This window comes from Vulpes lagopus, chromosome 12 (genome assembly GCF_018345385.1).
Source record: "Vulpes lagopus strain Blue_001 chromosome 12, ASM1834538v1, whole genome shotgun sequence".
Classification (NCBI taxonomy): domain Eukaryota; kingdom Metazoa; phylum Chordata; class Mammalia; order Carnivora; family Canidae; genus Vulpes; species Vulpes lagopus.
The window spans coordinates 60,760,899-60,774,127 of NC_054835.1; the positions used below are offsets into that span (position 1 = coordinate 60,760,899).

The 13,229-nt window shown below is 55.2% G+C and overlaps 1 protein-coding gene across 2 annotated transcripts in view; it reads right to left on the reverse strand.

Moving 5' to 3' along the window:
* The window catches only part of B3GNTL1 (UDP-GlcNAc:betaGal beta-1,3-N-acetylglucosaminyltransferase like 1), a 48,304-nt gene extending 40,048 nt beyond the window's left edge, over positions 1–8,256 (reverse strand). For both annotated transcript variants that reach the window (XM_041725701.1, XM_041725700.1), the window contains exons 1-3: positions 8,181–8,256; positions 5,786–5,902; positions 5,606–5,705 (exon numbers count right to left, since the gene is read on the reverse strand). In XM_041725701.1, coding sequence (XP_041581635.1) covers positions 5,606–5,705; positions 5,786–5,902; positions 8,181–8,219 — 256 coding nt within the window. In that variant the 5' untranslated portion in view covers positions 8,220–8,256. The remainder of the gene's footprint in view (positions 1–5,605; positions 5,706–5,785; positions 5,903–8,180) is intronic.
* Positions 8,257–13,229: the final 4,973 nt, after the last annotated feature.

Genomic DNA, 13,229 nt, shown 5'->3' on the forward strand with positions numbered 1-13,229 from the left:
AGATCCGGACACTTGGGAGCCCCCAAGCACAGCACGAGCCTCACCCACCACCATGTGGTCGGCAGCGAGAAGTCACTCACTGGTGATGCTGTGAGTGCTGTTTCTACGAGGTTTCAACTGCCAGAATCAATTTATTAGTAAAGCACATAAAACAAGTTACAGAACAGAGTTGAAGATCATGCACCCTGACAACATGATTCTATCATAACAAACCAAACCCTTGAGGGGGGAAATGAGAAGAGCAGCATGGGGCACTCCAGTGGCTAAACCGTGTCCTCTTTCGCCGTGAGTACTGACTGACACTGTGTGAATGAAGTCAAGTGAGAACCAAAACACGCCAGTGCTTCTAAGGTGTGGGGCTTCTGAGTGTCACTGTAGACCCTTCTGTATGCGTGAATTTATTTTTATCACATGATGGTATTCAAATATTTGTGATTACCCAAAGCAGACATTTCTGAGAACAAGGTAAGTGCTTTTTTTCCCCATGATGTACACAGGCTGTAGGGCTAGTTTGTGCAGGAGGTTGAGACAAAGGTTGCTGAGCTGCTACACGCAATTACTGCTTGCAAAAATGCTCTATCAGCAAGCCCAAGGCCAACTGCTCTTATTTCTAATCAGACACCAAAACAAGCACCAAAAAGCTACAGATCAATTTTCCATATGTCCATAGACACAAAAATCCTAAAGGAAACTCAATAATTGTACAAAAATACCATCAAGTCATTGCTGATAATTCTAACACTGTTCATTGTTACCAAAAATACTAACATAATTGCTAAATGAAGCGTTAGGAGAAAAAAATATGCAATCACCTTAACAGATACCTAAGAGATATTTAATAAAAGTCTATACTGACCTCTCATTTTCTGAAGGCGAAGTTAGGAATCCTAAGTTAACTCAAGAAAAGTATCGTCAGAAAGCAACAGTAAACAAACTTAACAATGAAACCCCAGGAACCTTCCCTAAGTCAGGAACAGTACAAGGATTCAGTAATATGATTCCACATTGTTCTTCTAGACTTCTTATCCCAATTAAAAAATATGAAAAGTAAAGTATAAATCAGAAAAGAAAAAAGAAGCAAAGCAATAATGTTTCTGCAGGGTCAGACTGCCTAATTACAAAATCAGAGATAACATAAGAAACTGAGTTGGGTACGATGGTGAACCAACAAATCGGGTGTCCACTCACCTACTGACATGTATGTAAGTTATGTATCACAGGTCTATAACATGCAGAAATTCTTCACCTGGCAAAAAAACACTTCAAATGTGATGGAGAAATTAAGACATTGCTAGATAAACAAGTGCTGAGGGGGCTCTTCACCCGTAGGCCTGCCCTCACCAGAAACACCGACAGGCATCCTTCAGGGTGTCACAGAAACACATTAGACAGAACCTGAAACCATGCAAAGGAGTCAAAGACATTAATAAAGTTTAAAACATGGATAAACATAAAAGGCAGTATTGTTTTATTTTTACTTTGAATTTTTTCCTCTCTGACTTAAAAGACAAATACATTGGGCAATGTTTATAAATCTATGTCAGCGCGTGCACGATATTGATGTAAACTGTGACAACATCAAGTGGGAATGGTGCTCTATACGCTACTGAAGCTAAATTAGTGTTAATTCAAACTAGGCTGTTATAAATTTAATACATTAATTGTAATCTCCCCAATAAGCACTAAGAAAATACCTTACAAGTACACACGATAGGAAATGAGAAGGGAATCACAATGGCACACTAGAAAGAAGTAATCACACACAAGAAAGCAGTAACAGAGGGCTATTGAACAAAATGATGTAAGGTGTACAGATGCACAACAAGGTGGTAAAAGGCCTTCTTTGTCACTAATTACTTTGAACGTAAATGGATTAAATGCTCCAATTAAAAGGCAAAGATTGGGAGAATGGATTTTAAAAACACACGGTCCATTTAAATGCTGTCTATAAGAGATTCACCTTAGATCCCAAGGCACAGAGGAGTTAAAAGTGAAAGAATGGAAAAATATATTCCACTCAACTAATAACCCAAGAATACTGGATTGTCTGCCTAACAGATGCTCTATATGACAGTGGAATATCCTTAGACATATTCCTAGGAGATGCTTAGATATTCTTGGGGACATATCCCTAGAGATAAGTGGAAATTAAAGCACAATACACCAAAATTTATGGGTTGCAAATAAGAGCAGTGCTCAGAGAGAAATTTACAGCTATAAATGCCTATGTAACAGGGATCTCAAATTACTAACCTAACTTTATATGTTAAGAAGCTAAAAAAGAAAAGCTAAATGCACAGCTAGCAAAGGAAGAAATTAATAAAGATCAGAGCAGAAATAAATGAAACTGAAAGTAACAAACAAACAAACAAACAAGAGAAATCAATGAAACCAAATGTTGGTCCTTTGAAAAGATCAATAAAATTGGCAACTTTCAGCTGGAAAAGAGAAAACTCAAAATTACTGAAATCCAAAGTGAAAGTGGGTGCCTTACTACTGATTTTAGCAGAAATTTAAGAGGATTCTAAGAAAATACTACAAACTGTGTGCCAATCAATTAGATAATCTACAAAGGTTTTTGTCCTAAGGGACAAATTTGTATAAATATACAAACTACCAAACTTGATTCAAGAAGAAATAAAAAATATGAACAGACCTATAACAAATAGACTGAATCAGTAATAAAAGGCTTCCAACAAAAGGGGCGCCTGCGTGGCTCAGTTGGTGAAGCATCTGGCTTCAGCTCAGGTCATGATCTCGGGGTCCTGGGGTTGAGCCCCATGTCGGGCTCCCTGCTCAGGGGGGAGCCTGCCTCTCCCTCTCCCTTTGCTGCTCCTCCTACTCATGCTCTCTCTCCCTTCCCTCAAATAAATAAAACTTTTAAAACAAAACAAACAAAACAAAAACCTTCCAATAAAGAAAAGGCCGGGACCAGATGATTTCACTGATGAATTCTACCAAACATATAGAGAATAACACCAATCCCTTCCACTCTTAAAAAAAAAAAAAAGAAAAAGAAAAAAAAGAACACTTGTTCTATGAGGCTAGTATCACTCTGATACCACAGCCAAAGACATCACAGGAAAGGAAAACCATACACCAACATCTCTTACAAATATATATGCAGAAATCTCCACAACAGGCAAATCTGTACAGGAAACGTAGATTAGTGGTGGTGCAGGGCTGGTGGGAGCAGGGTATGGGGATCAGTGATGGCTACAGGACAGCAGGTCCGTGTCTGAAGTGATGAAAACATCCTCAGACTGACTGGGGGTGCGCAGTTCTGTGAATGCACTAAAAACCATCTGACTGTGTACTTTAGGTGAACTGTGTGGCATATGAATCAACCCGTTATAAAAAATATTTGACTAATTCAAAGGAAGGCAGAAAAGGAAGAAAACGGGAAACAAAGAAATGGAAGTAATATAGAACCAATAGCAAGAAGATAGACTCAAACCTAAGATATCAATAATCACACTAAGTGTAACTAATGTAAATAAACAGTTAAAAGGTGAAGATCGTCAGATTGGATTTGCTGTATGAGAATCTACAGGGAAGTGCACTTCAACAAATGGGTTACAAGTTCAAAGAGAAGGAAAACCTATATTATGTTAATACTAGTCAAAAGCAAGGCAATTAAATTAATATCTAAATGTAGATTTCAGAGCAAAGAAAATTAGCAAGATCAAGAGGCGTATTTCATGATGATGAAGGGTCAATTCTTCATAACAACCCTAAAAGTTAACAGTTTCAAAATACTGTTAACCCAAATTGACAAAACTCCAGAGACGGACAGCAAAGTGTACAGAGTTGGAGACTTCAATGCCCCTTCTCAGTAACTGACAGGACACGTCAGCAAGACTCCAGTAGATTTAAATGACCGACCTCAGCTTGACCTGATTCAATTTACAGAAGACTCCATCCAACACCATCAGCTACACAACCTTCTCAGGTGCACACAGAACATCTGCAAGGACAGCCACATGGTCACGCCAAAGCATGTTCTCTTACCACGGAGGAGTTCCATGAGAAATCAGTAACAAAAAAATTCTGGAAAACCTCTCAAATATTTGGAAACCAAGTAACATACTTCTAAATAACCCATAAATCAAATAACTCAAAAGAAAATTAGGTGTTTTGAAACTGAACAAAAATGAAAAGAACGTATCGATGTTGCTAAAGCATTTTATATCATAAAATGCCTATAGAAGGTGTCAAATCAATGACCTCAACTTCCACTTTAAAAATTAGGAAAGAAAAGGGGGTGTCTGGCTGGCTCAGTCCCCTGAGGCTGGGCAGATTCACTTGGTTTTAGCTCAGGTCCTGAGCTCAGGTGCTTGGGGCTCTGCTGGGGTGGGGAGTCCCCCTGACTCTCTATCCCCCACCCCTCCCCCCTGCTCCTGCCCCCCCCCCACTCCAGGGCACTCACTCAAGTCTGCTCTCCCTCCCTCTAAAATAAATAAATAAATATTTTTTTTAAATTAGGAAAAGAAAATTTTAAGCCAAAAGCAAGCAGAAAAAAGCAAATACAGATCAGAGTGGAAACAGAAAACAGGCAAAACAGATGAAAGAAAATATAGAAAAGCAGCAAAATTAAAAACTAGTTCTTTAAGGTTTTCAAAACACTGGGCACAAACAAATCTAATGTCACAAGAAAAGAGTTTTAAGAAGTAGAGGTGACCAATAATATGATCATTCACACTAAAAATAAAAACACCCCACAGCTTTTTGTTAAGCTGAGCAAGTATAAAGTATGTGTGGTGGTCTCATACAAACCTTCAGCAAAGAATAAGAAATTTAGGTGCACTGGGTTCTTAATACGTGATAAATTTATTATTCGGGATACTTTACACCAGGATTCGAATATGAAATATTTAGGAAAGTTAATAAAAGCTTATTAAAAGCGCAGTCAGGGGCCCGGCAGGGGCGCTGGGTGCCCAGCACCGTTACCATTTACAGACCCCACAGGGAGAGAGACTCCTCGCAGGTGGTAACTACTTTAGCAACCAGGTCCAGGATGGAAGGTTTTCTGCTGCCCCGGCAACAGGCCAGCCAATAGGAGACAGCCATGGCTCAGCCAATGGGAGGCGGCCATGGCCCAGCCAATGGGAGACAGCCACAGCCCAGCCAATGGGAAGACACTATACATCCAGCTCCCGGTTTACTCCAATGGTTTTTCTGTTTACAAGAGCCCCGCCCACCCCCTCCTATAAGAAGAGGCTCCTCTGGGATCCCCCGGTGGCACAGCGGTTTGGCGCCTGCCTGTGGCCCAGGGTGCGATCCTGGAGACCCGGGATCGAATCCCACGTCGGACTCCCGGTGCATGGAGCCTGCCTCTCCCTCTGCCTGTGTCTCTGCCTCTCTCTCTGTGTGTGACTATCATAAATAAATAAAAATTTAAAAAAAAAAAGAGGCTCCTCTGCTTGCTGCCCTGCCTGTGGTTGGGGTGGAGCCTGCGTGTTCCTGGGGGAGGGGGGTCCTCCTCTGACCCCCAAGCCCCCTTCCCAGGTGGCGGAATGGCTGGCGGGGCTCAGTGTGTGGAAGGACACGAGTCCTAAGAAGCCACCCCACAGGGCCAGACAGTAAAGCAAACAGGGTCACTGACCTCCACGCGGATAAGGAGACTCGTGCCCGCCAATGACCACGGGGATGCCAGAATCTTCCAGCTTCACCTTCCACTCCTCCAGGATCCTCAGAGACTGGTCCTGAAAGCAGGAGGACACGGGTGGCTCGGGAGCCTTCCCTGCGCACAGAGGGGGCTCCCGCGGGCCGAGTCCGCACCTACCTTACTGGCATCGTTGAAAACCGACAGCTCCATGGGGCCTGCGAAGTCCTGCTGCAGAACCGACCTCAGGCACTCGTGCAGCCAGCGCTCGGCGTTGTGCACCGGGAGGATGATGGACTGCAACCCCGAGCGAGCCGGTCGGCGCAGCACAGGCCGGAGCTCGTGCCGGTGCCGGTGCCCATGCCCGGACTTTCTCACCCGTCACCGGCACGCACCAGCACCGTGCAGCAGCACCGAGCACCGAGCACCCCGCACTAGCACCCACCCTGTGCACCAGTACCAGCATGCACACCAGTACCTTGCACCAGCAAGAGCACGAGTACCTCTCAGGAGTACCAGCATGCACACCAGCACTGACACCACGCACCAACACGCGCACCAGCACCGAGCACTGCGTACCAGCAAACCCACAAGTACCACTCACCAGCACCAGCACCGAGCACAGCACACCAGCACCACACCATGCACCAGCACTGACACTGCACACCAGCACCTCACACCAACACTGTGCACCCGCACTGTGAACCAGCACCCGCTCCGTGCAATGGGCACCCGCACCAGCATCCGCACCATTCACCGGGACCACGCACCAGCACCGAGCATCAGCACCGAGCGTGGAGGCCAGGGTCACGGGCGGCCCAGAGTAAGGCTTCTAGGGAAACACCGCTCCCCAGACAGAAGGTGCCCGTTCCTTCCCGCCAGGCTCTTAGCGTCCTTTTACTCCGTAAGATTTATACTGTCTTAGATTGCCCTGAGCTGGTCTTTTGGATGCTTTTGAAAAGGAAACAAAAATCTGAAAGGCACCCAAGACTTTCCCAATTCAATGGCAAATTCATGTGTTTTCCAATCACTGGTCGGAAACATCATTTTGGTTGAAACAAGCATCTCTTCTCCAGCCCACTCATGAAAAGAACCTGTTGGCCTTTTCTCAGTGGAGTAAGCATCTTCCAAAGCCATGACGCTAGAGAAGCTGCAACAAAGTCTTGAGGTCCCTGGACACCCGCTTTAACAGAAATGGGTGGGTGCTGGGGACATGGGGGCCTCTGTCCTTCTGCTCTACTTAGCTTAGGACAGTTTGACACGTCCTCTCCTACAGCAGATGAAACAAAAACGCCCAAAGTGTATGGAGTAAAACCAGAGGAACCGACTGCCACCAAGGAACAGAAGACAGGAACCGCCTTAACTTTGCATGTTAGCACGTGAAGTGAGTACAGGGTGCCCAGAGTTAGAGACTCGTGTCCCCCAGCCTGGAGTGTATACCCCACTGAGAAGGGGAGCCGTTCCTGAACAGGACACAGAGACTCGGGCCGTCCGGGCGTGCACAGCTCACGGGCACGCACCTACGGACGTGTGCACACGGGTGTTCGACATCCACACAGCAAACAGCTCGATAAAAACACCAGCTCCGAAGATGGCTTAGAAAAGCCCATGGACTGAGCACAGTCTGGTCAAGTTCTTTACTCTGAGGATCTGACTGAACAGTGATAACCCTTCTGGAATTCATCTTTCCAAAAAAGTGGTCACCTAATTTACTTACAGACCTATTTTTAGAGGAAATATGATTCCTTAAAGAAAACAGGAAAGAACATTTTTACTGTTCTCAAGATCTACAACACAAAACCTAATGTGAATTCCTGTCCAGGGTGGACACTGATTAAATTCCTGGGCTGCAGGTTGCTTGGGGGCAAAGATCCTCCCAGGTGAGCCCCCGGGGAGTGCACACCGCTGAGTGCAGCCCTGAGGGGAGAGGGAGGAGGGCAGAGGAAGGATGGAAGAAGGGGGGCTCAAGGAAGGAGGGCTGGAGGGTGGAGGGAGGAGGGCTGGAGGAAGGAGGGAGGAAGAACAGGGAGGAGGGCTTGAGGGAAGAAGGCTAGAGGGAGGAGGGCTGGGGGAAGAGGATTGGAGGGAGGAGGGCTGGAGGGAGGAGGATGGAGGCTTGGAGGAAGGAGGGCTGGAGGGAGGAGGATGGAAGATTGGAGGAAGGAGGGGTGGAGGAAGGAGGGCTGGAAGGAGGAGGGATGGAGGGAAGAGGCCTGGAGGGAGGAGGGCTGGAGGGAGGAGGGCAGAGGGAGGAGGATGGAGGGTTGGAGGAAGGAGAGCTGGAGGGTGGAGGGAGAGGGTGGAGGGTGAGGGTGAAGGGAGTTGGACTAGAGGGAGGAGGGCAGAGGGAGGAGGGCAGAGGGAGGAGGGAAGAGGGAGGAGGGAAGAGGATGGAGGGAGGAAGTCTAGAGGCAGAGGGAGGGGCGGACGGAGGAGGAAGAAGGGCAAGAGGGCTGGAGGGAGGAGAGAGGAGGGAGGAGGGGGGAGAGGAGGAGAGCCGGAGGGAGGAGGGCTGGAGGATGGAGGGGGGAGGGGGAGGGAGGGGGCGGCCCCGCGCCCTCGGCCCGGCACCTACCACGTGGGGCGCGGCGGCGGGGTCCCCCCGGGGCCGCATGACCGCTCGCTCCTCCGGCCGCCCCTCCCCCGGGGCTACTGCGCGTGCGGCTCGCGGGGGCGGCCCGAGGCCGGCGCGGCCCATTGGCTCGCGGAGCCGTCGGTCGCGGGTGGAGGGGCGCGGCCTGAGCGGCGGAAGCCCGGGGAGGGGGAGGGAGGGGGAGGGAGGGGGAGGGAGGGGGCGCCCCGAGCCCCGCAGCCGCAGCCGCACCCGCACCCCACGGCCCCCGCTGCACCGCCCCGCCAGCCTCCCGGGCGCGACCTGCGGCCGTGACCCCCGCGGTCCTTCCAGCGCGCGAGCCCGTGACCCGCTTTACAGCCGTCGCTGCCCGGATCGAAGATTAAACGCAAACCGTTCGATACATTGTATCTGCTTTAGATTTTTGTTTTCTTTTTTTTAAACATTGTATTTATTTATTCCTGAGAGACCCAGAGAGAGAGGGAGAGAGCCAGGCCGAGGGAGAAGCAGGCCCCACGCAGGGAGCCCGACGCGGGACTGGATCCCGGGACCCCGGGTCACGCCCTGCCCCCCCCCTGCCCCCGCCCCTTGGGTTTTTGAAGCATCACTTCAAGTGTGACTTCTGCCGACCCCGCGTCAGCACTTGCCAAGCCTGTTGCCCTCCTGGGCCACATGAGCCGGCTGCGCTCCGGCGGGGATGGGGCAGCCTGGGGGGTCACTGCCGCCCCGGTGCTCCCCAGCTCGGCCGGTTGGACGCAGTTTGCTCTCCGCCAGCTGAGCACCATGAGCCGCCAGCGCCCCTGCAGCCTTGGGGCCCGCACCTCCTCGCAAGCGTCGGGAGCAAGAGGCGAGGGGCCCACGCGGTGCCTGCGCCCCCACGCCCGCGGGGTCAGAACCGGCCTTGGCTGCCCAGCCTCGCTTCCTGTTCGCGTCTTGCTGCCAGAAATTTGCTTTTCACCGCCTTTTCCCTGATAACAGTTGGCTGTCGCCTGCCTTTTGCAAACATGCCGAGCGCCAAGCGGCACTGGAGGAAGGTGGGGCGGAGGCTGCGTGAGCCCCGTGGCCGGGGACCCCGGGGGGCACTGGGGGCACTGGAGCGGGGCCGAGGGAAGCTGGCTCTCCGGGTGACCCCCTCCACTCAGCCACCGCGTGTGCGGACGAGCCGGTGCTGGCTGCATTCCCAAGCCTGGTGCCAGTTCACATGCAGACGCGGCCTGGCAGCCCCGTGAGGCACTGCCGTGGGGACAGACGCGGAGAGGCCTGGGCGCTTGGCCGCAGCTCACAGGGAGCCTGCCCCGAGGGCGGCGGGGGGGCTGGGAGCCCCAGGTGTCTGGCCGGATGGGAGGCCTGCGCTCAGCCTGTGGGACGCAGCAGCCACGCGGCCCAGGGCCTCACCCTGGGACGTGTTCGTGGGAGCAGCCAGCTGTCGGCCCAAGCGTGGCGAGGGCTGTACGGGCTCTTCCACGTTGTTCGCACCAGGGGCCTCACTGGGCCGGCCTGACGGCTCATCCAGGGGTGGCGGCCAGGTGACGTCTTAAGGTCCTACAGGACCTAGACCTGGTGGGACGTGATTACGTCAACTCCCACGGCAGCAGCCTCAGTCCCTGGAAGTCAGACCCGCTGAGCTTCCATGGCCACAGCAGCGACTCTGAGTCATTCTCTCATCCCCTCCACTGGGTCGGCCACTGGGCACGGGGCAGGGAGCCCCAGGCCCGTCGCCGAGCCCCACAGCCCGGGCGGGGGTCGGCCAGTGGGTGAGTGTGAAATCCGGAGCAGCACCCGCGGGGCGGCCCGGGAGCACCACCTTTGTCTTCTCCCCCGGGGGCTCTCAGCCACTGGGGGGCACGGACCCCGGCTCAGCTCCTCTCTGGGCCGACCCCACCCCTGCTGGGCCCAGGGTTTGCCAAGTGCTGTCACAGGAGGATGGCCGGTGGAACTGGGCTGGACTCCGTGGGCCAGACACCTGAAGTCACGTCCTGTGGAGGAGGGGCTGGGCAGCCCTCTGTGGCCCACGCCGAGAGCCAACACCCACGCAGCCCCCTGCCCACCCAGGACACGACGAGTGTCTCCTGACGAGCGCCTGATGGGCAGAAGCCGTGGTGCTAGCCCGCGTGTCATGCTCTCCGGCCCGGGCTAACCCCGCGCAGGGAGGAGAGGCCCCCTCACTGAGCGTTTCCCAAGCGCCAGGCGCTTTAGGACTAGGGTGTCATGAAAGCCTGGAGAACACGGTTGACCCGAAGCCTGAGTCTGGACTGCTCCCTGGACGGGCTGGAGGAAGTAATGAGGTTCCCATTAGAGGGTGCATTCAATTAGCAGCTGAGCAAACATCTGGAGTGGATTTGACGCAAGCATCCGAGGATCACACAGTGTTTGTCTTGGCCTCGCGGCCCAGAGAGCCGAGCCGGAGTCGGGCCTTTGCAGTGAGGGATTTCGCTCCTGGGAAGCTGGGAGTGGGACGGCGCGGCAGGGGAGGAGAGGGAGCCAGGACCGGCGCGCTCTGTGGGCAGCTGGGGGCTCTGGAGAAGCGTCCGTGGGGGCGCGCCCTTGGCCCTGTCCTGTGGGGTTGCCCCCTGGGCCGTTGACCGGCCTGCCCCTCGGGGCAGTGGTGCAGGGTCCCACAGGTGTCCCCGAGGTGCGCAGCACACGGTGGGCCAGGGGAGGCCTGCCCACGACTGCGTGTGGTGGGCCTGGCGGGAACCAGGGTCAGGACCGGGGTGGCAAGGGCTGGGCAGGAGGGAGAGGAAGCCAGCCCAGGTTGGAGAGGCTTCGAATAGGGCCTCCGCCTGCCACAGCCGAGGCTGAGTGATCCCAGCCGTGTGCCATCCAGGCTCTGGATACCTCGAGCAGGTGGCCGGTGCCCCCGGGGTGCGTGCACAGCGGGTGGCCGTGCTTGAGCACCGAGGCGCCCGGCAACCAGCCAGGAGAGGCCAGTTAGGCGTCTTCCTCCTGTGTCTCCATAGGAAGGTGGCATCTGTGGAGACAGGGTTCCGGTACATTCGCAGAACTCCGGGAGGCGGGGAAGCCAGAGGTTTCGGGGTGACTGCAGCCCTTCACGCGAGGCCTGTGGAAAGCTGCCGACCCACTGACAGGGCGGGGCCTGGCCCTCCGCCTGCCTCAGCTCCTGGGTCCCCCATCCTTCACGGGGTGGGGGGGGCTGTGTGGGCCCCGACGCCCGTCAGATCCTCCCCACGTCCTTTTATCTGTGGCCACGTGGGCAGAGGGAGAGGACGTGTCACAGGGTGGCCGGGCACGTGGGGTGAGGCCCCGCCGGGACTGGTTCTGGCTTTGCTGCCTCCTGGCCCGGTGGCCCTATCGCATCTCAGCCCCTGTGCCCGTGCAAGTGTCCACCTCTCGTGCCTTCTTCCAGTCAGGCTGGGGTCTCAGGCTCCGAGTGGCTAGCGGCCAGTGGCTGCCCACACCTGCTGCAGGGACCCCCGGGGCCTCCCACCTGCAAGCCTCCACCTGTGGGCCCCCACCTGCGGGCCTCTGCCTGTGGACCTCCACCTGCCAGCCTCCACCTGTGGGCCCCCACCTGCCAGCCTCAGCCTGCCGACCTCCACGTGTGGGCCCCTGCCTCCCGGCCTCCACCTGTGGGCCTCCATCTGTGGGCCTCCACCTGCGGGCCTCCACCTGCCCCCCGCAGCACCTCCTACCAGGCAGTGTGCCTACCGCGCACCCGCTGCTGCCTGCCCTCACCCTCCTCCAGTCCAGCTCTCTGGGCTGTGGGGCACAGCCTCCGGGGGGCTCCTCTTCCTGCCCCTCCCCACGGGCCCCCTCCTGCACCGCATGAGCTGGGTGTCACCCCTCAGGCGCCCTCAGGCCCCCGAGTGGAACACATCCAGAGCCCTCCTCCGGCTCCTGGCGAGGGGGACGTGGTGCGTCCTGTGCCCGTGGCCGGCAGACACCCCTAAATACTGGAGGACCCACGTTCCCCAGGACGCCCGAGGGCAAGGACGGGCCTTCGCGCAGGGTCTCCTCCACTTTTAACGGTGAGGGCTGCTCTGCTGCAGAAAAGTATGAAAAGACACATTTCAAAGGAGGAAAACCATGACTTGTCCAAACAGAAATGAACCCGCGTCACAGATTCTACCCCATCGGTTCACGGGGAACCAGTGAGACCTGACGTCTGGGTGACAGGCCACAGGGCAGAGGCGATGAGGAAGGGGGACAGGGAGGCGCCCGCAGCCCGGGCTGGGTTTGCCGCGAGCTGCCCCTGCGTGGGGCTCACGCGCGGCTCTGTGGACAGGGTCCCGTTCTTTTCTGGTGCAGGGAGTTGTTAGGTCGCCCCCCATGAGGTTGCGCGCTGACCCCGTGGAGCCAGCTGTCCCCCCCGAGGGCTCCGCACAGACACGTGCGACCTCAGTGGCCCGGCGCGATGTTCTTCCCTCTCGGCCCAGGAGGGAGCCTCTCTGTCCACGCCCCCCCCCCCCGCGTCCAGCCCTCAGGCTACGCCACTGAGGGTCACAGCTGTCACCTGGTCCAGGGGCCGCGTGGAGATGGCCCTGGGCGCTGCTCCCTGGGTGAGACTGAGGGGATGTTGCCGCGGGGAGGGAGAGCTGAGCGCCTGCGGCTGCTGTGGGGCAGGTGACAGCTGGCCCGGACCCCTGCCGCCCGCGTGTCCCCCGCCTCCCCACGTGGCCCCGGGATGGCCAGGAGCCCTGCACATGCACTGACTTGCTGCCCACGGCTGCTGCTGCGACAAACCGACTCCCTTGTCTCCACCCAGGAGCCCCTGGACGGCCACGCGCCCCTGGGTGTCCTGCAGTGTCCCACCCAGAGTCCCACCCAGAGTCCCGCACACCGTCCCGCACACTGTCCCGCACACCGTCCCGCACAGCATCCCGCACACCCCGCGGGTCGGGCCTGCGCTCAGCGCCACTGGCCTGGCTCCACTGACGCCTCCCTCCGGACCGCGAGCTTGAGGAGGCGCAGGCTCCTGCCGCGTTCGCCCCACGCGGCCCCGCCGCTCTGCCCCCAGCACCGCCTCCCCCGACGTTGCCGCGTCCCGTGGGGCAGGGACACGGTCCTCTGTCCGCTGCCAACTCCCCGCGG